Below are 21,895 nucleotides of genomic sequence, written 5' to 3'. Positions count from 1 at the left end.
CACTCAATAACAACAAGCAGAAATAGGTTATTTAAGTTTTCCAGGCAGAGAACCAAATTATTTAGACGCTTTAATTCACTTTGCTGACAAGTGCAGAGCAGCAACAAGTGGGGGAGGGGCGGTATTGGATTACTTTCTGGTCTGTAGAGCCAGTGACACCACTTAGTTATTTTTGTAACCTTCATTGAGGCCTCATTAGAAAAGTCTTAGAGAGTATGGTATCAGCTTTTATTATTAAAAATTTTGAAACCATAGCTTATAAGACCGTTGATGAACATTTTTCTCATCTAGGGGAAAACCGATCGATTTGAACTTTCAAGGCTAAAAAACTGAACAGTTTTGTATTTTAGGATTAAAATTATGTTGACTAACTGGGTTTAATTATTTGAAACCATAAGTTGATTGATCTTATTGATTGACTAGTTGTTAAATTATAAGCGACCATTTTCTCTAAGAAGCTGAGTTTTCTTTTTTATCAAGATAATCTTTTTATACTATGAAGGGCTAAATACACTTTTTTTTTTTATATATATTACATTAATATATCTTAACTATTTATTGTGCCAGTTGTGTTAAAGACTGTCTAATTTAATAATACTAAAACCATTTTCTTGCCTATTAAATCTCACCCTATAAGCACACCATAGAAGTTGATGCTGCTCCACCGTGCAGGAAGGCTAAATGGCTGCTATTTCTGTGATAGATTAAAGGTGTTTATGGAGTGCTTATATTTACAGATAGAACCACTTAAAGTGCATTAAATGGATGTAATTGATTAATCGACTTGGAAAAAATGTAGTCTACTAAACCATTAAGCAACAATTAAAAACTGTTTGTTTACATCCTTAGTTCCTACAAACTGTGTCTTCTATACTTTAAGACTAGTAACTGACCTGCTTATTTCAAATGAGGAAATCAGTGACACTTAAATGTGAACATTTTGGTCCTCTGGTCAAAGAACTTCTGCTTTATGTATTTGTAACTCCTATTTCTAAGCACTAGTGTTTGTTTTACCTTTCTCTCTGTACAGCGAGCACCTGTCCTGCGCCTTTACCTTCTTTGTTCATGGCGACAGCAATGTCTGCACCAGTGTGGAGATTGCTCAACACCAGCCTCTTCAGAGACTCAGCGAGGAGCATCTCAGCCTGGCACAGCAAAGCTCCAGCCCCTTGCAAGGTGGGATGATAGTTTTTCTGTAATGATTATATTTCGGGGCTTCCAACACAGTATTTTATAATGAGGGGTTTGATTTAAATCCTCAGGTATAGGTAGGCTTATTTCCTTCCTTTAAGAATTGAAATCAGAATTTCTGAAAATTAAATGTATTTTCTTGTAACTATTTTGATTATTTTTTTTTTTCTTTAATTTGCTGTTTGGATGTTAGAGAACGGCAGTTGTACAATTTCCTTTCACAATGGTAGCCCATTGCTCCCCAAGTGGATGGGTTAAATGCAGACAGTTAATTTTTTTGCTCTGTAATTGCGACTGTGTAATAACAATAAAAAGCTGGGAAAAAAGTCCCCAAACATTTGCGAAAGTTCTTAGAAATTCTAATGTACTATCCAGAACTGCAGATTTGTTCATCTTTTGCATAGCTACACTTTCAAATCTATACAATTTGTTGTTTTTGTTTTGTTTGTTTTTTTTCTCCATTTGTGTAGATTTTATTCAGCATTTCTGAAAAAGGTTTCCTTCAAAAAATAATCCAATTAATACTTTAAAAACTATAATTATTACAATAATGGGATTCAAACTTTAATAATGTCCCATATTGACTAAAATTGTCAGTATTTAGATGTTTTGATATATAAATGGAAATTCTAAAGGTCGTCTTTGAGTGTCACCTTGAAAGTGTTGATCTTGAAATAGTCTGCAAAACAATGCTGTAATAATCCCATTTCTATTTGATTCTAATAAATAGCAGAAAAATATAGACGTTGTTTAGACATCAGAAAAGTAGTAAAGTATTTTTTTTTTTTTCTCATTGCTTAAATCTAAACCTATTTGTTTTTAAATTCAATTAAACAACTTTGTATTTGGATTGATTGAAATTAGACCAGTATTCTTTTTGTCTTTCCATTTCAAACATTAAAAAAGCCCCAACTAGGTCAATGTTTTCTCTATCAATATCCAGAAGTTATCCAGAACAAATAGCAAAGGTTTTACATTTTACGTGGAAATTTAGAGGAAAATCTGTTGTTGAGGTGGGTGTCATGTTAAACCTATGGTCAATCTTCTCCACCAGTCATCCTCAGCCCCTACGGCCTGAATGGGACGCTCACCAGTCAAGCTTTCAAGATGTCAGATCACCCAACGCAGAAGCTCATCGAGGAGTGGAGGCAGTTTTATCCCATTTGCCCTAATCCGAAGGAGGTCCCTGAAGACAAGATGGAGGATGCAGACTGGGAGGATGACTCCCTGGCTGCTGTGGAGGTCCTTGTCGGTAAGGTTTTATAATTATTTTATAAGGCGCCGATGGTCGGCAGGAATGCAAGCAGGTAAGATGCAATAAAACTTAATTTAAGTCTGTTGTCTTTATTTTGCCTTTTTTTTTTTGTCATAACTTTAATATTAAAGGGGTCATTGGATGATTCTATAGGGTATTTGGTGCTGGTCCTTAAGGTCTCTGAATAGGGTGTGTAACAATGGTTGGGCTGAAAAATTAGCCGTTCTATTAGCCTGATGCAAGCCTGGTTCTGAGCCCCTGAATGAAACGACAGGTTTTCTTCCTTTTATGGTATGCTCATGAATATTTAGATGAGCTTTGCGCTGATTGGTTGGTTTACAACAAGCAAACCTGCTGAGCAAAGACGCATCATAGCAAAAAGAACTCTGAAACAACAAATTGTTGATATGGTAGGGTGACCAGACATCCTCTTTTTCCCAGACATTTCCTACTTTTCATACCTAAAAAAATGTCTGGGGGGAATTTCAAAATTGTCCGGGATTGTGGCTGGCACCCGCACCGTGCCCCATACAACACACTTCATCATTCTTCACCTTCACTAGACGTGGACATACTTTAGTATATTCTGCTGCAAAATTAGTCTTATATTTTCATTTTTTACTGGAGGATTCAACCTATTTCACAGGATGCAGAGCTTTGAGTGGTAACTAGGTGACTATAAGAGAGTAAACCGAAACTTATTGGCTTATTTTTCTGACTGATCCGAACAGCGTGCTCTCTGAAAACCAGTCTCCTGGAAAGCTAATTGAATAGAGCACAGGTTTCAAAGGCAACTTCCTTCTCACACCCGCTCTCTCTTGTTGTCTGCGCAATCGATGTAGTTCTAATCCGCACATGGTGCACGAAATATTGTACTGCCTGCACGCTCTAACTCGCATAAAACACCACCTCGCATAGTCTAAAATCCGGGATTATTTGTACGACTCGCTGGCATCCGTGAACCACTATATCAATTAGACTCCTGGAACATCTGTGAGACTTGGGATGTCTGTTACCGGCCCCCAGCCCCCCTTTCCAGCTGAGGGCCCATGGCTCTCTGCTGAGGTCCGGTCCCCGAAATGTCAATTTCGGGGTATGACAAAAGTACAGGCCAGAACCAAATAAAGCAACATCCCAGAATTTGGATTCGCACGTTTTATGGTGGAAGTTTAGAATTGTGAGACTTGCAGAGAAAGGTGGTGTCGATGGGGTTTGAACTTCTCTGTACGTCTATTTCACCCACTGAACAATCGTTATTCATCTATGACAGTGTAAACTTGGTTTTGCATTCTATGACCCCTTTAAAACGTATTAATGTCATAGACTTTGATTATTTTGCCCTGAGCAAAGCTGTAATAGAATTGAGAAATGTTGAAGAAGGATGTATTTTCTTTTTAAAGGACCTTATGTTGCTAGTTTTTTTTTTGCAGGTTTTCTTTTTAATAACAGTTGGATGTGCTTTTTTCCAGCTGGAGTTAGGATGGTTTACCCCTCCTGCCTGGTGCTTCTCCCCCTGTCGGACCTGCCATCCGTGGTTCCACAGGGCTCAGCCAACAATCCAGGAATGCAGAGCGGTGCTCACCATGGTCAGGCAGCTCACCGGGACTCCGCCATGTCCTCAGTCACACTGACTCCTCCAACTTCGCCAGAAGAGGCCCACACTGGTACAGCTATGACTTGAACATTTTATTAACGGTTTCTTCTGTACGATCCTCTAGATTAAAAGTGTTGCCTTTGTTTCTTCTCTTTCCTTAGACTACCAGCCTGCCCAAAGATGGCTGAAGTTGTCTTCAGGGTCTGATTGCTATAGCTCTAACAACACTCTTCATGGTGGGAAAATCCCCCGCAGGCTCTCCAGCCAGATGGTGGAAACCGTGTGGCAGGAGTATAACATAAACCGTGCAGGGATCAAGTATGTGTATTGCCATCCCTTTGTGAAAAAGGAGTGAACATTTCCTGACTGATTTATTCCTTCATCCCAACTAAAACTGTGGCTTTGTTCCAATCACCAGGAGGAAGTTTACAACCTTAACAAATGGAGCCTGTGAGGAAGAGTCAGACAGAGCGGGACTCTGGGATTTTGTGGAACCCACTAACAGACCAGCTTGCAGTTGTTCGAGGTAAAATGAAGGGAACACATTTAATAATCGCTATTTTTGTTATTAAAATAGAATAGCATGAAATAAAAATGACAGGAACAGTTTAACAAGGGCTTATCTAGCAACATTCTGTTGTTTGAAGTTGTAAAATTATATTTTATTAGTGTATTAGGATCATCTGTGATGGGGGTCTTCCTAATCTGAGCTCTTTCATAAAGAGGAAAGAGGTGGTTCAATGTAAAAAAAAAGATGCAGAAATATTTTACTATTAGACAGTTGTAGCCAATGTCCAGGCTGTATGTGTGTGAGGTGGTTGAAGCACTGAACCCAACTGCACTCCACTTATTGTGAATTTCTCTCTTGAACGAGTTTCACAGCCCTTTCAAAGCCGCCGTTATCTGCCACTTGTGTTTCTATTTCAACTCTTCCCTTCGGTCCTCGATAAAGAACAGATTCTTCAACAATTTACTTTATAGGTTTATTCTCTGTATGGAGAGAATCAGTGACTTTGCCGTCTTCCAAATGATTTTGTCGGTTATAGTATTTAATTCAGATGTTATTTACATTTGGGTTAGGGGGGATTTTTATTTTCAGAGGCTCAATTTTCGATTTAATTTGTAAGTTTGATCATCTGAATTAATACAAAAATGCTTGCCATGTCGATCACTGTGTGCCTAATCAGTTTATATGAGTTTCACTTTTTGAAACTCCTTTTCAAGTTTGAAATAACGCTTTTGTTTGTGAGGCCACTGGTACAAAATCAATAGTCTCCATGTTTGTATCAGGGGTCTAGGCTTGTTGACAAGATGCTGAAAGATTGAAAGAATAAAACAAAGGTACTGTTTAGTGTAATCCTGAGCACAAACTGGTAACATCTACTTATGTTTCATTCACTGATCAGAAAAGGATTGTGTTTCCGACCAGCTGGCTCTCATTTGGGCATCAAGTTAAAAGTTTCTGAAATGGTTAAATTCTCAGTGTATCCTTGAGTAATTAAAGTTTTTTCTATTAGGCCCAAAAATCAAAAGCAGCGATCCAGCAGCACCTCAGGACACCCGCCATCATCGGGCCAGCCCACCCAGCCCGCGGCAAAACATAAACTGGCCGAGAAGCTGGAGAAGAGCGACAAGCAGCAAAGGAGGCCGCAGACGCCCTTTCACCACCGCAACTCTGTGAGCGAGGAGCAGTCCCTGGAGCCACAAACTCCAAGACTTTGCGCGCGCCCGCAGGAGGAAGGGTCGTATCCCAGCCTGCACCACATGGACACGGTGCCCCCTAAAGCCCCCACCCTACACGCGCATGGCCCTCCATCGGACCTCGTCGGCTCCCCACCGCCACCCCCTCTCAGCCCGCATCCCTGTGATCACGGCGACCTGACGCCAGGCGGCATAAAGAACGCCTCGACGCCCATCCACCAACCGTTCTACCCGCCGTCAGTGGAGCCGTGCCTGATGCCTCAAAAGGGCTTATCAGAGGAGCCGCAGCCGGAGAGCACGTCCTTCCCCTCAAACTACAGCGAAACCTTAGAGCCCACGGTGTTTGTAGGTTCCGCGGTAAACCCCAGTGAAGATTCCACTCACAACCCCTGGAAGTATTTTAACCTCCCCAGGAAGAAAGCCTCCAACTTTTTGACGCCCCAGTTACCAGTTGATAAAACAGGAGACGATTCTGGAGGAGGCTCAGAAACAATGATCTCCGTGACCGAGTAAGACTTTCGTTTTCTTTTTAAAAGTCTTTTAAAACACCTCAAACAGGAAAGCGTGTACATGTCTTAATTATTCATCTCTTCTCAGGCTGATGTGCAGCTCCTCGCAGCCCCTCAAAGTGTCGCAAGAGCTGATCAGGACCTACACCCAGCGGAGGAACAGCCATCTAGGCTCCACCACAGAAGACGGGGAACATAGAGAGGAGTCGGACCCTTACGCCTTCATAGACGGAGACGACGAATTCAGCATTCTGGAGAAGAGGGAAAAGATTGGACCAGAGAAGGACAACAAGAAGCAGAAGGTTGGTTCCTGCAACGTCTTGGACATTCCTCATTTTTATCACGGTTGTCACAGAAGTCCCCTCAGGTGGGAGTAGTTTCTGTCGTCATCTCTTTAATCATAGAGGTTGTGTTTTCTTTTTTCCCAATGATATGAGATTTATAGTAAGAGAGATAACAAAGCAAGTATAAAAAAGCACGGATATAAATAATTAAAACTTAGTTCAGTGTTGGAACATTTATTTATTTTTACTTTTTTTCTCTCAGGTGGACGATGGGGGAACGACAACAGCTTCAGATGGTGAGAAATCCCTAGCTGTTTTTTAACTTACTTAAACAAGTTGCTCAAAGTTACCCTTACCCAATGTTTCCTTTTTATTAATGATGCTCCGCAGATGGTCAAGGTCCATCAGGCAGTAAACCTTCAGCCTCAACAAGTCTCATCCATGAAAAAGATTTGGTTGTGTCGCTCAGTGACCTAGAAAAAATGTTTAACTCTGACGAAGATGAGCAAGAGGTGAGTGATGCTTGAGAAATTGGAGAAAGCATGCCTCCAGTTCAAAATCAGCATTTAAAGAAACTGTTCAGGACATACTTGTAATGATGTACGCTGTTTTTCCTTCAGCCGGGCTCCAAAAGAGCTGGAGCCTCTACAGAGGATAAGACCAACCCTAAAGACCCCAAACCTGAGCGGTTGGATCCCCTATCATCATGTAAGTAGACGAACTATTAATGGTGATTTTTATTCGTACATCTTGGACTTTTTTCATGTTTTATTTTTTTGCATTTTGTTTGGCAAAGAGCAGCACTAGACGGTCACAATCATCCCGACTTTTAGACAAACAAAAAGCACATTGATCCTCTTTACCAGGGTCCCAGAGAACCATGCAGCCACATATTGTTGCTGTTAGGGTTGAGATACCGAAAGACATCTCTGATATCTTATGATGACCAATTTACTATTTCATAAAAACATTTAAACCTCCTATGCGGTGTCTTATTACACAGCCCACCGGGAAAAGATTTTCATAGCTAACAGTTTTAAACATGACACTGAGATAACAAGGCTCATGCCCATGGCTTTGACATGGCTTTGACATGGCTTTAAACTTATTTTTCTCTACGCCTTCAGTGTTGTTTCTGGAAGACTGTAAAGTTTTAATTGTATTCCTTTGGATGAGATTGGTTGTTAATTTTAGTTACAGCAAAGTAATTTCATATGCCAAAGTTTTAGTCTGTTAAAAGTGAAAGTTTTAGTCTGATTTACCATTAAATACAGTTACCATAAATGGAAAAACATAGTCTTAAGTGTATTATTATTTGTTTAGACATAGTAAAGTATTTTTGTCTTTGTTGTTTATTTGATGGGTTTCCTCAGCCAATTAAACATCACAATTAGGAATTTTAGCAACTAAAAGCATTTTTTTTTACTGCGATCAGCTGAAGAAACCCACTTTTAATCTCTTCATTCTCCATTCATGCGGTTTTTTACTGACTTGTTTATTATTCTGAGGAACTTGCAAATGTCCACACTTGGTGATAAATACTCTGAAACCTGAAACTCACTGTTAACAATTCACAATAATTATCAAAACCACTCATAGTTTGCTCTGAAAATATAAATTAAAGGTCACATATGAAATTGAACTACTGCTGCATTGATCTCAAGGATCAACCTTGCACAAAAAATATGAATAGATCCATTCTCACCATATCCAAGGACAGATATCATTTGGAGGTTAGAACAATGTGTTTCCATTACTATGACTGCTACTGTTGCGCAGTATGCTATCCCCGGCTAACAGTCTACACACAGCGGGAATTTCTTGATCACGAAATACTAAAATCAGACGGCTTTGGTCAGGGACAGGAGGTCTAAAATTGGGATGGTTCCTAGAAATCTGTAATAATGGTCCCCATATTGTTATGGTTTTCAACTTAAAACTATCAGAGGTTGTTGATAACGAAACGCATATAACCTGGCCTGATAAGCACATCATAACATGCAATCACATCGTAAACAAGAAGGTAAACCTTGTCTTTGTTGAACATTACACTTGCTGGTCAGCCATAAGTTGTGCAATGTTTACAGTAACACACAAAACTAATGTTAGAGCAACCACTGTAACTTGAGCCTGAAACAGACGAGACCTTTGCAGGAATATCAACACAGAACTTTAAGGTTCTGCTGTTTTTTTTTCTCCTCGTTTACATCCACATTAACCGCTGTCTCTACAGCAAATTAAATTTTATTTTGGATGAATGTTATTTAAAGAATATCCATGGATTTTTTTCCGTGGTGTCCAACCACAAAGCTTGTCTTTTAATATGTGGCGTCTGCTCTCAGGTGGTGCAAGGCGGGGCTTAATAAGCACAGGATGAGGAGTAGCATTGTTGATCCTTCAGCTTTTTATTGAGAGATTACCAGCATAAAAGGCAGAAATGTCATTTATTTTGATAGTCGGACGAATAATCAACATTTTTGTCCTCGTCTTAAGGAAAACTCGCACATCGTCGTGATTTTTAGCATTGAAAATTAAACCTCCACTGCACCTTGTGTTATCCTACATTTCTTCTCAAGGCAATTTGTTTCTCTGATTATATGTAGGTGTATAGCGTAAAGGACACCAACTCTGGTATATTAGTGCTTCCTCTTTTGACTGCTGTTTGTCAGACTTAAATTATAGTGCATAAAATGCCAGTGTTATAAGTACTGTTTTTTTTTTGGATTTTGCAACACCCAAAATAATTTTTATTCATTAATTTATTTTTTCTCTGGGTTCAGCAGACCTCTCAATGATGTATCCCACCCCGCCATCCCTGGATCAAAATGGCTACTCTCCCGGGAACTCTGGGATCAAGGACGGCCTGGAGACGGGGTCGGGTCTCATCCTTCTCGACAGCAGCCAACTCAACAACCACTTCAAGATCGAGGTGGAGGAGGGGTTCTGCAGCCCAAAGCCATCTGAAATAAAGGTGCCTATTTAATTCAAAAATACTGAATTAATCCCAAAGGGAAATGAAATATAGTTTTGTGGTTTTTGGTGAGTTGTTGTAGAAGTTAATAGTTAAGGTATAAGGGTTGTTGCAATAACTCAATATCAATGTACAGGAAAATATTCAATGCTATTTCAATACCATGGGTGTAGAAAATGACAAACATTTAAAGGTATAAAAAATATTTTTAACAGACAAATAAAAAAATCACCTGTTTTAATCTCAGCATGCTTTCTCAAGGGGTGTTTAGTAAATAAGTGTTCAAAAAAGGGCTCCAACTAATGATTATTTTGCGAATTGATTAATCTGTCGATTTTTCTTTTTTCATTTTTTTGCCCAATAAATAATTGGATAGCCAAAGGTTAATTACCTATTTAAACCAGGTGAAAGTAAAACTTTTCCACTTGAGGAGTTCTGGATAGAGCGTATTGACAGATAAAAACATTTTTTATCTTAAATACAAAATGTTTATAATTTTTTTTTCTTTTTTTTTCTTCACATTTTTGATATAAGAGGGTTTCTCTGTCAGTTAAAGGCATGTTTTAGAGTCTCTATACTCCAGTTAATGATTACTAGATTAGTTGATAATAATTTCAATAATTGATTAATCCGATTGATATTTTTGGCACTAGTTCAGATGCAAAGTAAATATCCCAAATGTAGCAAAATTTTACAATCCTTTAAGGTTGTCTGAGGTATTATTCTTTTAATGTGCAAATACTCTAGAAATTTAAAATAGCAAAGCAGCACTTGTCTTTAGTATCGATCCTGAGCCAAATTAGTATTGTATCCAGTTTAGGAATCAATATTTTTGACAACCCTCAGCTGTAGGCAGGAAGAATCTCCTGGTTAGAAGGCAACAGATCTGGGGAAGCTTCTTACTGAAGACACTCTGTCGTTTAACAGTTTTCTGAAGAGGGTGCTCAGGGTAACCATAATGCTTTTCTTTTTATAAAGTTATTATTGGTAAATTTATCTGCAGAGGTTCTAGAAGAGTTCCCAGATCAGAAACAGTCTTCCTCATCAGCTTGATGTACTTGAAGTAATCTTTCCACAATAGATGGAAGCAAGATGCTGCATATCTTACAGACATTATGTGTCAAGACATCAGTTGCAAGAATTCAGAGTGAAAATAAAACCATGTTCTACTTTTCTATTGTTTGTTTTCAGGACTTCTCCTACGTCTACAAGACAGAGACCTGCCAGTCTATGATTGGCTGTTCGATGTATGCCCCCCTAAAGACTCTACCTAGCCAGTGTCTGTTACCTGTCAAGCTGCCTGAGGACTGTGTTTACACGCCGAGCTGGACACTGGGGAAGATGGAGCTGATGCCCCCCGTATCGACCGTCGGTCTGCTCCCCAAAGACAGGTAATAACCGCTGACACGGATGTTGGCATGTCTTTAAAGATTTGGGACTTGGTTGTGATCATGGTTTCCCTTTCTGTCAACAGTAACGTCCCTAGTGTGGAGCCAGACTACAGCCAACCCTTCACCCCTCAGACCAACACGCCTTTCCTGCCTGGCAGCGCTCCACCCAGCAACAGCGGCCCCGGCATCCTTCCTTCCCCAGCCACCCCTCGCTTCTCTGTGCCCACTCCCCGCACACCACGCACTCCACGCACGCCCCGCGGCCCGTCCAGCGTCCAGGGCTCACTTAAGTACGAGAACTCGGATCTTTATTCCCCAGCCTCCACGCCTTCCACCTGTCGCCCCCTCAGCTCCGTGGAGCCGGCCACCGTGCCCTCCATTCCTGAGGCTCACAGTCTGTACGTCACCCTCATACTCTCGGAGTCGGTCATGAACCTGTTTAAAGACTGCAACTTTGAGAGCTGCTGCGTGTGTGTCTGCAATATGAACATCCGCGGAGCAGATGTGGGCGTTTACCTCAAAGACAACGGGGAGGACCAGTACCCTTGTACATGCGGCTTCAGCGCTGTCACCAACCGGCGATTCGGCCAATCAGCCGGACTCTTTCTGGAGGACGAGCTAGATGTGGTGGGACGGGGCTCGGATGCAGGCCGAGACACTGAGCGACGTTTTGATGAGCTTAGAGGCAGTCTGAAGGAGAAGCCTCCAGATGAGCTGATCCTGCTGCTGCAGGATCAGTGCACCAACCCACTGGCTCCGATGGCGGGTATGGAGTGGCCCAAGCTGAGCTCAGCTCCCAGCTCCTTCCTTAGGGTTGAAGAAAGAGACTGCTATAATGACTGCTACATGGCGCTGGAGCATGGCAGGCAGTTCATGGACAATATGTCAGGAGGCAAAGTGGATGAAACACTAGTGAAAAGCACGAGCCTTCATCAGTGGCCAAAATGCAAATGTAAACATAATTTTGGTTCCTTTTTTGTTTTACAGTCAACATGATTATTTTCCTCCTGTTTAATTTGACATTAAAACTAGTTTTTTCTTCCTTTAGCTGCAGACATGAGTAAGCTATTCTCTCAGGATGTTCTGCGGGTGCTGTTGTCGCTCCAACCTGCGCTTCAGGACACCATTCAGAAGAAGAGTGTGCGTTCATGGGGCGTTCAGGGACCACTCACCTGGCAGCAGTTCCACAAAATGGCTGGGAGAGGCTCTTACGGTACGTAGAAACTAAGGTTTATGGAGGTTTTAGTAGAAGGTTAGTCGGCGAGACAGGGTTCCAGAACACAATGAAGGAAGGGAAAATCTGTTAGAGTATTAATTTAGTCTGGATGAAAAAAAAAAAAATAGAAACTTCATGAAGTTGATACCGTTTTCCCGTCCCTTTGTCTATGTAGACTATTTCCTATTTTGCTATTGAATTGGGACCTGGGGCTCTAATATAGATTCACACCAAATTTATAATGCTCATTGGACTTTTAGTTTAGCTTTTACAGTCTTCAGTATGTAGAAAATTCTAGGCTTTCTCACACAGGTTTCCTGGAATAATACGGTCCTCTTGCTCATAACTTAAAAATATAAAAGCTGTCAGCATTAGCTTTTGCCAAAGAACTAAGCCACCTTTCAATATCTAGCAGTTTTGTACAATAATGCATTGAGTGTTTAATAAAAATTTAAATAGGTAACCTGCCAAAAACTGTTACAGTTTACGTTATTAAATCAAAGCTTGAATAAAGAAAAAACATAAACAAAAGTCCACTGTTTATTTACACAATTTGGGTAGATGATAAAAAGCTAAATCCAAAGGCTCAGTGTGCAAAATATTTGTGTCAATATTTAGAACTTCATTATAAAGAGAAATTCATGTGTTTTTTTGGAGCTATGACTCTTAGTTATCCTAGAATAATACTCTGATATATATATATAATATATATGCGACATTAGGTTCCTCCTCAGTCTTCCAGGGCAGGAGGCTGAAGAGGGACCCTCCTCTGCTGTCTGTGGCTGCAAACCACAGCATGACCATTGCATGGCCCTTCACTAGAAGGCATGATAGAGGGCTCGTAATGACACAAATAACCAAATAATATATTTATGAACAGATATATGAAACTATTACAGCGTCATAGATTATCGTTTATATATTTGAAAACTGTAAATATCTGAAAATTTACAAAGATAGCACTTCACCAACTTTGAGTTTTAAAACATCAGAAGGTTTTTTTTTTATGCTTTTTTTTAATCAGTCACCAACCTGTTATACCTTCCATACTTTCCTAAACTGGTGTAAACTTTTGCAGCCTCTATACATTTAAAGCCTGAGCCTTTGTGTGAAGTGTGATGTTTTGATTTGTGAATATAGGAACCCTGATTACCAATCTTGTGTATTTATTTTATTTTTTTCATGTTTCACTGCAGGTACAGACGAGTCTCCGGAGCCTCTGCCCATCCCAACCTTTCTGGTTGGTTATGAGTATGATTTTATGGTGCTGTCTCCTTTTGGTTTGCCCTATTGGGAAAAGCTGCTCCTGGAACCTTTCGGATCCCAGAGGGACGTGGCCTATGTCGTCATCTGCCCGGAAAACCAGTCGCTGCTCCGTGGAGCCAAAACCTTTTTTAAAGATCTAAGTGTTATGTATGAGGTATGCATCCCAAGAACCCGTTTAAACTCTAGTTATAGGTAGTCTGGAAAATTATGGTATTATACAACTAGGAAAATATACATTTGCATCAAGTTGTATTAAAAAAAAAAATTATTATTGAAATTGTTTCTATAATACAAACACTGCCATTCTGTAAACAGGCATGCCAGCTGGGGCAACACAAACCCATCTGCAGGAGCCACCCAGATGGGGTCCTGACAGTCGGCTCCCCGGAAGGCAGGAGCCTAACGGAGCAGCCCATCAGTGACTGGTTCCTCAAGATGGCTGCCAGGGACGGAAATAATGAAGCATTTAATAAGCTCAAACTTTTTGCTCAAGTGTGTCGCTATGAATTAGGTAATGTATTTCCAAAGATGTAAAATAGAATGTTTATTTTTAAGAGTGATGGATCATTCATTTCTTTTTTCTGTTTTTTTTGTTTTTTGTTTTTTAGCTCCAAACCTGTCGGAGCTGTCTTTGGATAGCTCCCTCTTGTCACAACGCCATCCCACCAAGCCTGCCTCGCAGACTCCCAACTCTTCCAGCGTCTCCTCAGGACTTCAGAGCACCAACACTACCAGCACCAGCTCCACCCAGCCAGCGCAGGTCAACAGTACCCCTCCCTCCTCTTCATCATCAGGCTGTCAAACTAATGGAAATATGGCCTCAGGCAAGCCAAGCTCCTACCTGCCATTTGGGGCAGGAAGCTTGCAAGGCAGCACTACTCAGAACGGACCTCAGTCAAACTCGCAAAGCGCCGGTGGTCTGAGTGAAAACGGGTCCAGCCAGCCTCAGGTCTCCGCAGAGACACAGGAGAGGTGTGTGAGCTCTTGTTCTTGGAAATACATTGATAAGACGTTTGTGTTTTATTTCTGAAAGCCAGTTTTTATAAAGATCAGACCTGCTGGAACTGATTACCGTAAAAGAACAAAGTCTGTAAGGAACAGAAGAACCCAACATGTGTGAGAGCCAGCTGCTGTAAAACATAAAAACAAACTTGGTTTAGCCGTTCACATTAGGGTTTATACTGTAGATCCTGATATGACTCCTGAGATTTCTTGACAATATTTCTTAGTCAACTATGTTCTAAGATGGGAAATGGTAGAACGTTCTAAAAAAAATCAATAGAGCAGCTTCTGATTTAATTTGTTTAGCTTTCCTAATATCTGCTGAAGTCACTGCATTTAGTTCTCTCAGTATGAATGGACTTTTTGCAGCTGGTTCCTTTAAAGACCTAGAAAATGTAAAGTATGACATAACCATGAACTAAAAATTACAGAGGAGAAAAGGCCAGTTCTATAATTGCACCTTGATTTATATAAATGAAGTCACTGATTTTTATTTTTTTTTTAACTTCTTTCTCCTGTTTTGAATAGCACAATGGATAGAGACAAAGTGGGCAAGCCGACAGATGGAGAGTCCCATGCTGTTTCTTACCCACCTGCCATAGTGGTCTACATCGTTGATCCCTTCAGCTATGAAACCGCAGACAAAGAGGTCCACTCCAGCACTTACACACTGGGCCTGCTGCGCTGCTACATGGAGATGCTCCCTTTCCTACCTGCTCACATCAGAAACGCCGTCTCCGTACAGGTATGGTGGTTTTTCTGTGCTGCTGTCATTAGAGAAGACGGGGGAATAATTAGCAGTGACTAATTAAGGTGGAAACTACCCCCACCTGAAATACATTGACACCAAGTTGCATCAACACACCAAGGGGAATTCTAAAACACAAGAGGTCTGGATATCTGAGCTAATGGCTCAGTGTCGGCACAACAGCTGCAACAGATACTGAAATAAATAGAATCTATGATGTGTGCAACACTTCTGATATTGGGGAAAGTGCGTTTGGGTTTATGCAAAAGTTTGGTAAATAATCAGAATCAAGGGATCAGTGGACTGAGGGTTTGTGTTTAACTAAGGAAAAATACAGAGATGGTGTAGAAAACAAGCTGCCCCCTCATTGCTTTCATAGGGGCTAAGAGTCACTGCAGAGTGCTGCTTGTTAAAAGAAAATTAGATTTGGTTTTCTTGGATCAGAACCTTAAAGGTTTGTGTGTCTTTACGTCTTGCGTTCATCATAAACTCCTGTCTGTAGATTTCCATGGTCAGACCTTTACTCCCCTCCTTTTTTATGTCAAGTTTTGAAACGGGCAGAAAGAACACTGAAATTGTGGAAAAAGTACGAAATTAAACCGAGACTTCTTAACACAACCTTTTATTATAAATTGATAGTAAACTTTTAGAAATGGACGGACACAGAAATCTGAAAGTTGGTATGGATATATGTTTGGAAACCAAGGCTCATATATTCAAATCCAAATTAAGGCCTAATAACAAAGGTATAGGTCTGATTTTTAGGCTTGATTCTTGCCTTTTAATCCATTAAGGTTGGTTTTCAAAATACTAAATGAAAGTTTTTGGTGTTTTGTTTTTTGTTTGTTCTTTTTTAATTCAATTTTAATTTTATCTCAATTTGTTTATAGCTTAATTTTAGACTTTAGGATTTATTTGCTCTTTATTTTCCTCAGATTGTTCCCTGCCAGTACCTCCTGCAACCAGTGCACAGTGGTGATCGCCACAACTACAGCCAGCACCTGAAGTCGTTGGCCTTTTCCGTGTACACCCAGTGTCGTCGGCCTCTGCCAAATTCAACAAACTTCAAGGCCTTGACGGGCTTTGGGCCCGGGCTCGCCCTCGATATGGCCCTGAAGAACCCGGAGGTGACTGCTCTAATGTTTGGTCATGTTAATTATAAAAAAAAACTCCTTGATGTTTGGTCTTAGAAACTGAGCATCTTTTTCTCCCCTTCATGTGCACAGCGGCCGGAGTGTCTGCGATTGTATACGCCATCTTTCATCTTGGCTCCAGTCAAAGACAAGCAGACTGAGCTCGGGGAGACGTTCGGCGAGGCGTCGCAGAAGTACAATGTGCTTTTTGTAGGCTACTGCCTGTCTCATGACCAGCGCTGGTTGCTGGCGTCCTGCACCGACCAACATGGGGAACTGCTGGAGACCTGCATCATCAGTATTGATGTACCCAACAGGTGTGTGGTCTCTCAGCAAACTAGATGCATAGCTAAAAGCAGCGGGATCGCCTGACTCCTCGACACTTAACTGCTGTCGTGTTTATGTTTCTGCCCAGGGCTCGCAGGAAAAAGAGTTCTGCCAGACGAGTGGGCTTACAGAAGCTGTGGGAGTGGTGTGTCGGCCTGGTTCAGGTGACATCACTGCCGTGGAGAGTGGTGATTGGGCGGCTTGGCAGGATAGGTCACGGCGAGCTGAGAGGTACGCTGTTAACTAGGCAAGATGTAGACTTCCTGTAAGTTCTTTAACACAGAGAAGAGTTTTATTTCAAGATTTCCATAAGAATTCTAAAGCAGTTTTTCCTGCTGTTATGAGACCTGTTGTTCCTCTTTATCAATATTTCAAAATAATAAAATACTACTGATGTTGTTCTGTATAAATCTAACAGCTCTCCCATTTTTTTTTTGCTCTGACATCTGACAAGCTTCTGACTTGGTCCCATTTTTATTCTATCTTTACATGCGTTGTTCTGGACAAAATATTTATTTTAAAGTTCCCACTCCTGCTGGACTCTATGCATTTAGAATTACAATTTTGTAATACAGCTTAATCTGCGACTAAACACCATTTTTGCTATCATATTTTATAATTTACTTGACTTTTAGGGAGAATATTGAGGTTATTTAAAGGAAACTGGGATTCTGATATAGAAATAAGCTTTTTGTTTCTTTTAATTAATTTCCCTATGGCACAAATTAAACTATGATCGCTCGTTTTAAAGCACAAATCCGTGGAAACGACCATCCTTTTTTTGGTGGGTAGTTTCACAGCAGGAAGCAGTGAGATCGTTTTACCAACCGTGGCCCCCTCATGCACCGTTAAGTACTTTTACCATTTAGGAAGAGCAAGAACTGAAATGCATGGAATTAATAGACTGAACTTCTTGAACTTTCGATCAAATGGCTAAATAATCAGCGTATTTATGACGCTTCCCTCATAGCCATGTGTCTCTTGTAAAAGATCTTTAATCTGTCTGATGAGCCGGGTATAATAAAAATTTGAAATAATTAAGTTTAGGCCTTACGGTTTTGAATATGTCCAGATTTCTTTGTAGTGGGTCTAAAATGTATATGTTCTTTACTTCTTCTATTCTTCTTTCTTTTTTTTTTTTAACATCGGCCACAGTTGGTTTTATTAGAATAGTTTATATTTAACAAAGTTGGACTTGGAAACACTGTTTTCATGCTTGACAAGTAGTGTGTAAAGTGTGGATTACTTTGTAATTTCAATTTAAAACATTTAACTCTCGTACCGGAGCTGAAAAGTATGAAGGAAAAAAAAAAATGACAGTTCAGTTTTACTCACTGAAGGAAAGTTGACTGTTTTTATTTATATGGGTCTTAAAGTCCTAATCTTTTTTGATTAACCTTTATCCGTCTTCATGTTTCAGACTGGAGTATCTTGCTGAGTCGGACAAATTTGCAGTCTCTCAGTAAGCGCCTGAAGGAGACATGTAGGATGTGCGGCATCTCTGCTGCCGACACACCCAGCATCCTCAGCGCCTGTCTAGTTGCCATGGAGCCACAGGGGTCCTTTGTGATCATGCCAGGTAAAATGAGTTTTAAACTTGCATGGGAAACTATCTGATCTTGTAGATGATATTTTTAAAACGATTAAGCTCTTTGTATCTCCTTTGTTAGATTCCGTCTCGACGGGTTCAGTGTTCGGTCGCAGCACCACTCTCAACATGCAGACATCCCAGCTGAGCACGCCGCAGGACACGTCCTGCACACACATTCTGGTGTTCCCCACGTCGGCCATGGTGCAGGTCAACACTAACACTTCCGAGCCTATCGACATCAGCTTCAACCCCATTAACCCTGGTAGGTCTCGTCCCTGAGTGATTTATTATAGAGTCTCCATTGTTAGGACCTGCTGATGTCAAACCGTTTTCCTTCCCCTCTAGACGGCTCTGAAGGGATGGGTATTTTTGACTTGTTTGTTGGCGACATGGATCCAGAACTCATCAACATACTGCCTAACTCTCCAACCACCTCTCCTGTTCACTCTCCGGGTCACCACTACCATCACGGAGGAGACGTAGGCAAGGTCTGTCAAACCTCTGATGTAATATTCCTTGAATAAAGTAATATTCATGAAATTACTGGCTGCACATGTTCAGATTGCGGATTTTTCTTCCCTCCACAAGTGATCAACTTGATTCTTGGAGATTTATATTTCTTCATACAGCGCAGACAGATTGGGGGTTTATTGAGAGACTGCACGGTTTTAGTGGCCACCAAAAAGATCATCCTATTATTCTGAAAGGATGTTTGATAATTCTACTTTTCCATCATTTAAACTGGTTGTTTTCTTGTCCTTTTCCATCTTAGAGATGTCCAATATATTACGTTTAAGTATTGTACCAACCACAGTGTAGTTTTGTGAAAATTCCTGAATTAATATGAAAAAATTTGCTGATTATTCACAATGAACACCATTGATATTAACTTCTGTTAATGCTTTTAGTCTGTTCTACTATCATGCAGCCCTCAACCTTGAGTTTCAGTAGGAGACTCATTTCAGTTAAAATCCACTGAGGTCATGATCAAAGCCTCCTGGATAATTGAGCTATTTTACCAAAGTAAAGTTTATTTCCAGGAGTTAAAGAGAGGCTTTAAAAAATGAGGATTATCAGTCAGCGGTGACAACATATCCTGAGGTTTTTCTGTCTAGGAAACGTTGCACAGTGGATGGAATAAACTTTTTTTTGTGAAATCACCAGCTTCACACGTCACAGGTTGATATTCTGTTATCCAGTCGGAATTACACCTGAAGCTGCTGCTAGCATCAAAAAGGGACGTGTCTGTAGTTTTATAAAGCCACAATGGAAAGAAGCGTTTAAATAAATTTTTAAAAGCCTGATATGAACTTCATGATCTCCCAGTAGAAGATGAGCATTGAGAGATATATTTATCATTTTTTATTATTGTTTAGTAGCTTCTTCTTTGTCAGCCCATAAAATGATCAAAGGTCTGGGCGAAGAATCTGACAGTTCATATGGTTTGTGGCGTGCAGGGCCAGGGTGCGGATCGGATGGAGTCCCATGAGGAGGCTCTCAGCATCCTGCAGCAGCCGATGGCTCTGGGTTACTTCATTTCCACAGCGAAGGCGGGGCCACTCCCTGATTGGTTCTGGTCCGCCTGTCCTGAAGCTCAGAACCAGTGTCCGCTCTTTCTGAAGGTAAACATATCATTCATACCTTCCTTTTTTCTTGATCTTTTGTTTTGGAAGCCAAATGACTAAATTTGTCTTCCTTTTTTATTGTTTTTCCAGGCGTCTCTACACTTGCACGTGTCGTCCGTCCAATCAGACGAGCTTCTGCACAGTAAACACTCCCACCCCCTGGACTCTAACCACACCTCTGACGTGCTCAGGTAGGAACCCACCTGTCTGATCTAATAGGAACAAGGAATTCTGCAGCTTAACCAGAGCTAACATCCTTTTCTTGCCATTTTGCTTTTCTTTAGATTTGTCTTAGAGCAGTACAACGCCCTCTCCTGGCTCACATGCAACCCTGCCACCCAGGACCGGCGCTCATGTCTGCCTGTTCACTTCGTGGTGCTCACACAGATCTACAACTTCATTATGAACATGCTCTGAAAGTCTTAAAGAGATCAAACCGCTGATCGGAGGAATCGCTAAGGAACGACAGACTTTGTGCTCCTCACACTCCCTTCGCGGGGGGCGGGGTGTAGAGAGAAGGTGCTCTCTTCCTTCTCCCTGGTCGATTTCTTCAAACGCTGACTGGAAAGTCCCACCTAATCAATCAAATGCCAAGAACACATATTAGCATTTTGGATGATTGAGGGATGTTTCATAAAGGAGAAAACTTCTTTTTAATGACAGTAGATTGCAATCTAAGAAATTTTATCTTAATAAAATGCCTGCATATATTATTTATTGTAAGTTTTTAAATGTATTTGAATTTTTAATGCTTAATATCTTTTATATATTACAAATCCTAGAGGGTGTGTACATCTTGCTGTAAAGGAATTGGTTTTAAAAATTGTAATTTTTTTCTCAATTAGAAGACGGAAAGAGAGACCTGTTCCAGTGAATTTGCTGTAGATTGCTTTTAGAATCTTATTTTTCCAAAGGGGGTACAGACCTTTTTATTGACATGCTGTAAAAAACTGGTCTGGGCATTTTCTTTTTTTTTTGTGTCCCACCTGAGTGGATGAGACTTACCTCTCTGTCTGTCTCTCTCGCACAGTAACTCAATGAGCTCTGAAGAGGAATAAAAGGTACATTGTCAGATTATATATTTTATATAACAGATTTAGGTAATTGTGTGTGTATATGTGTACATATATACCTGTGTGCCGCTACTGATGGTGCAGCTTCTGTTTTAGGAATAAAGTGCGTCTACCTTACAGGATTTTGGTGTTTGCTTTTGATGCTAAACCTGGAATTGAACTAAAAAAAAAAAAAGAGTTCTGACATTAGTTTTAAATTTAATTTTAAAGATATAGTGAACGGTTTTTGCAGATTCCGGAAACTACCCGCCCTCTCCACACAAAAAATAAATGGACATACATCATCCTGCCGAACTCCTATTAAACACGTGCGAGAGCATGCACAAGCTCATTTCTCCTTGTGCACACTCTGTTGCTGTTTGCATTGCTCATACAAGCTTAATTTCCAAAAGAAGATTTGCAATTTTTCCACTATGTCAGACTCGCCACCGGTAAGTGAAAATGGGGACGAGCACGTAGGATGGCCTTATGTAAGCATATCACCAGAATGATCGACAACGAGGAGGACAACTTATTTGATGATCCACCCTGAAGAAGAGCATCCTCCACTATACCTTTAAATCTACAGGAACTTGCAGGAATATACATAAAATTTACTAATTGAGATTTTTCATATTTGTCACAATGTAGTTTATTGGGACACTATGACATACACTGAGATAAAGATGACTGTTTTCCAGGTGAAATATTGTATCAAAATCAGCAAGATTCAATCATTCAAATAACCTGCAAAAGTCAAATTTTAAATCTAAAATAAAGCGATAAAAGTATCATGTTGTAAAATTTGTCACCTGAAAGGAAAAGATTTCAGACCTACCATACAAAAAGCCGTTTGCATTAACAAGACAGGGAAAGGTAGCATTGAATGTAGAAGCTGTCAGAAGATGGCTGTAAAACATCCATTCTAACTATTAATATCAAATGTAGAAAACTGGATAGATCTAAATAAAATCCTCTCTTTCAGCTAACGATTAGTGAAACATGGTGGCAGCATCATGTTGAGGAGATTTTTATTCTC

At 40.4% G+C, this 21,895-nt stretch overlaps 1 protein-coding gene across 2 annotated transcripts in view; it reads left to right on the top strand.

Annotated features, from left to right (window-relative positions):
* LOC107083515 (mediator of RNA polymerase II transcription subunit 13-like) overlaps positions 1-20,992 on the top strand; it is a 29,709-nt gene extending 8,717 nt beyond the window's left edge. Inside the window, exons 4-30 of one of the 2 annotated variants that reach the window (XM_015372825.1) lie at positions 1,031-1,176; positions 2,246-2,443; positions 3,916-4,110; positions 4,202-4,358; positions 4,459-4,566; positions 5,558-6,250; positions 6,339-6,552; positions 6,797-6,830; positions 6,925-7,046; positions 7,155-7,242; positions 9,315-9,505; positions 10,697-10,896; positions 10,980-11,848; positions 11,945-12,109; positions 13,309-13,532; positions 13,694-13,889; positions 13,987-14,350; positions 14,909-15,125; positions 16,064-16,255; positions 16,355-16,578; positions 16,677-16,819; positions 18,009-18,167; positions 18,259-18,441; positions 18,525-18,667; positions 19,637-19,801; positions 19,895-19,995; positions 20,089-20,992. In XM_015372825.1, the coding sequence (XP_015228311.1) occupies positions 1,031-1,176; positions 2,246-2,443; positions 3,916-4,110; positions 4,202-4,358; positions 4,459-4,566; positions 5,558-6,250; positions 6,339-6,552; positions 6,797-6,830; positions 6,925-7,046; positions 7,155-7,242; positions 9,315-9,505; positions 10,697-10,896; positions 10,980-11,848; positions 11,945-12,109; positions 13,309-13,532; positions 13,694-13,889; positions 13,987-14,350; positions 14,909-15,125; positions 16,064-16,255; positions 16,355-16,578; positions 16,677-16,819; positions 18,009-18,167; positions 18,259-18,441; positions 18,525-18,667; positions 19,637-19,801; positions 19,895-19,995; positions 20,089-20,221 (5,824 nt within the window). In that variant the 3' untranslated portion in view covers positions 20,222-20,992. The remainder of the gene's footprint in view (positions 1-1,030; positions 1,177-2,245; positions 2,444-3,915; positions 4,111-4,201; positions 4,359-4,458; positions 4,567-5,557; positions 6,251-6,338; positions 6,553-6,796; positions 6,831-6,924; positions 7,047-7,154; positions 7,243-9,314; positions 9,506-10,696; positions 10,897-10,979; positions 11,849-11,944; positions 12,110-13,308; positions 13,533-13,693; positions 13,890-13,986; positions 14,351-14,908; positions 15,126-16,063; positions 16,256-16,354; positions 16,579-16,676; positions 16,820-18,008; positions 18,168-18,258; positions 18,442-18,524; positions 18,668-19,636; positions 19,802-19,894; positions 19,996-20,088) is intronic. The other variant, XM_015372833.1, reaches the window with a different exon arrangement.
* The last annotated feature ends 903 nt before the right edge of the window (positions 20,993-21,895 follow it).

This window comes from Cyprinodon variegatus, unplaced genomic scaffold, assembly GCF_000732505.1.
Source record: "Cyprinodon variegatus isolate N-32 unplaced genomic scaffold, C_variegatus-1.0 Scaffold4, whole genome shotgun sequence".
In the NCBI taxonomy this organism is placed as follows: Eukaryota; Metazoa; Chordata; class Actinopteri; order Cyprinodontiformes; family Cyprinodontidae; genus Cyprinodon; species Cyprinodon variegatus.
This window is presented reverse-complemented; position numbering and strand designations above follow the sequence as displayed.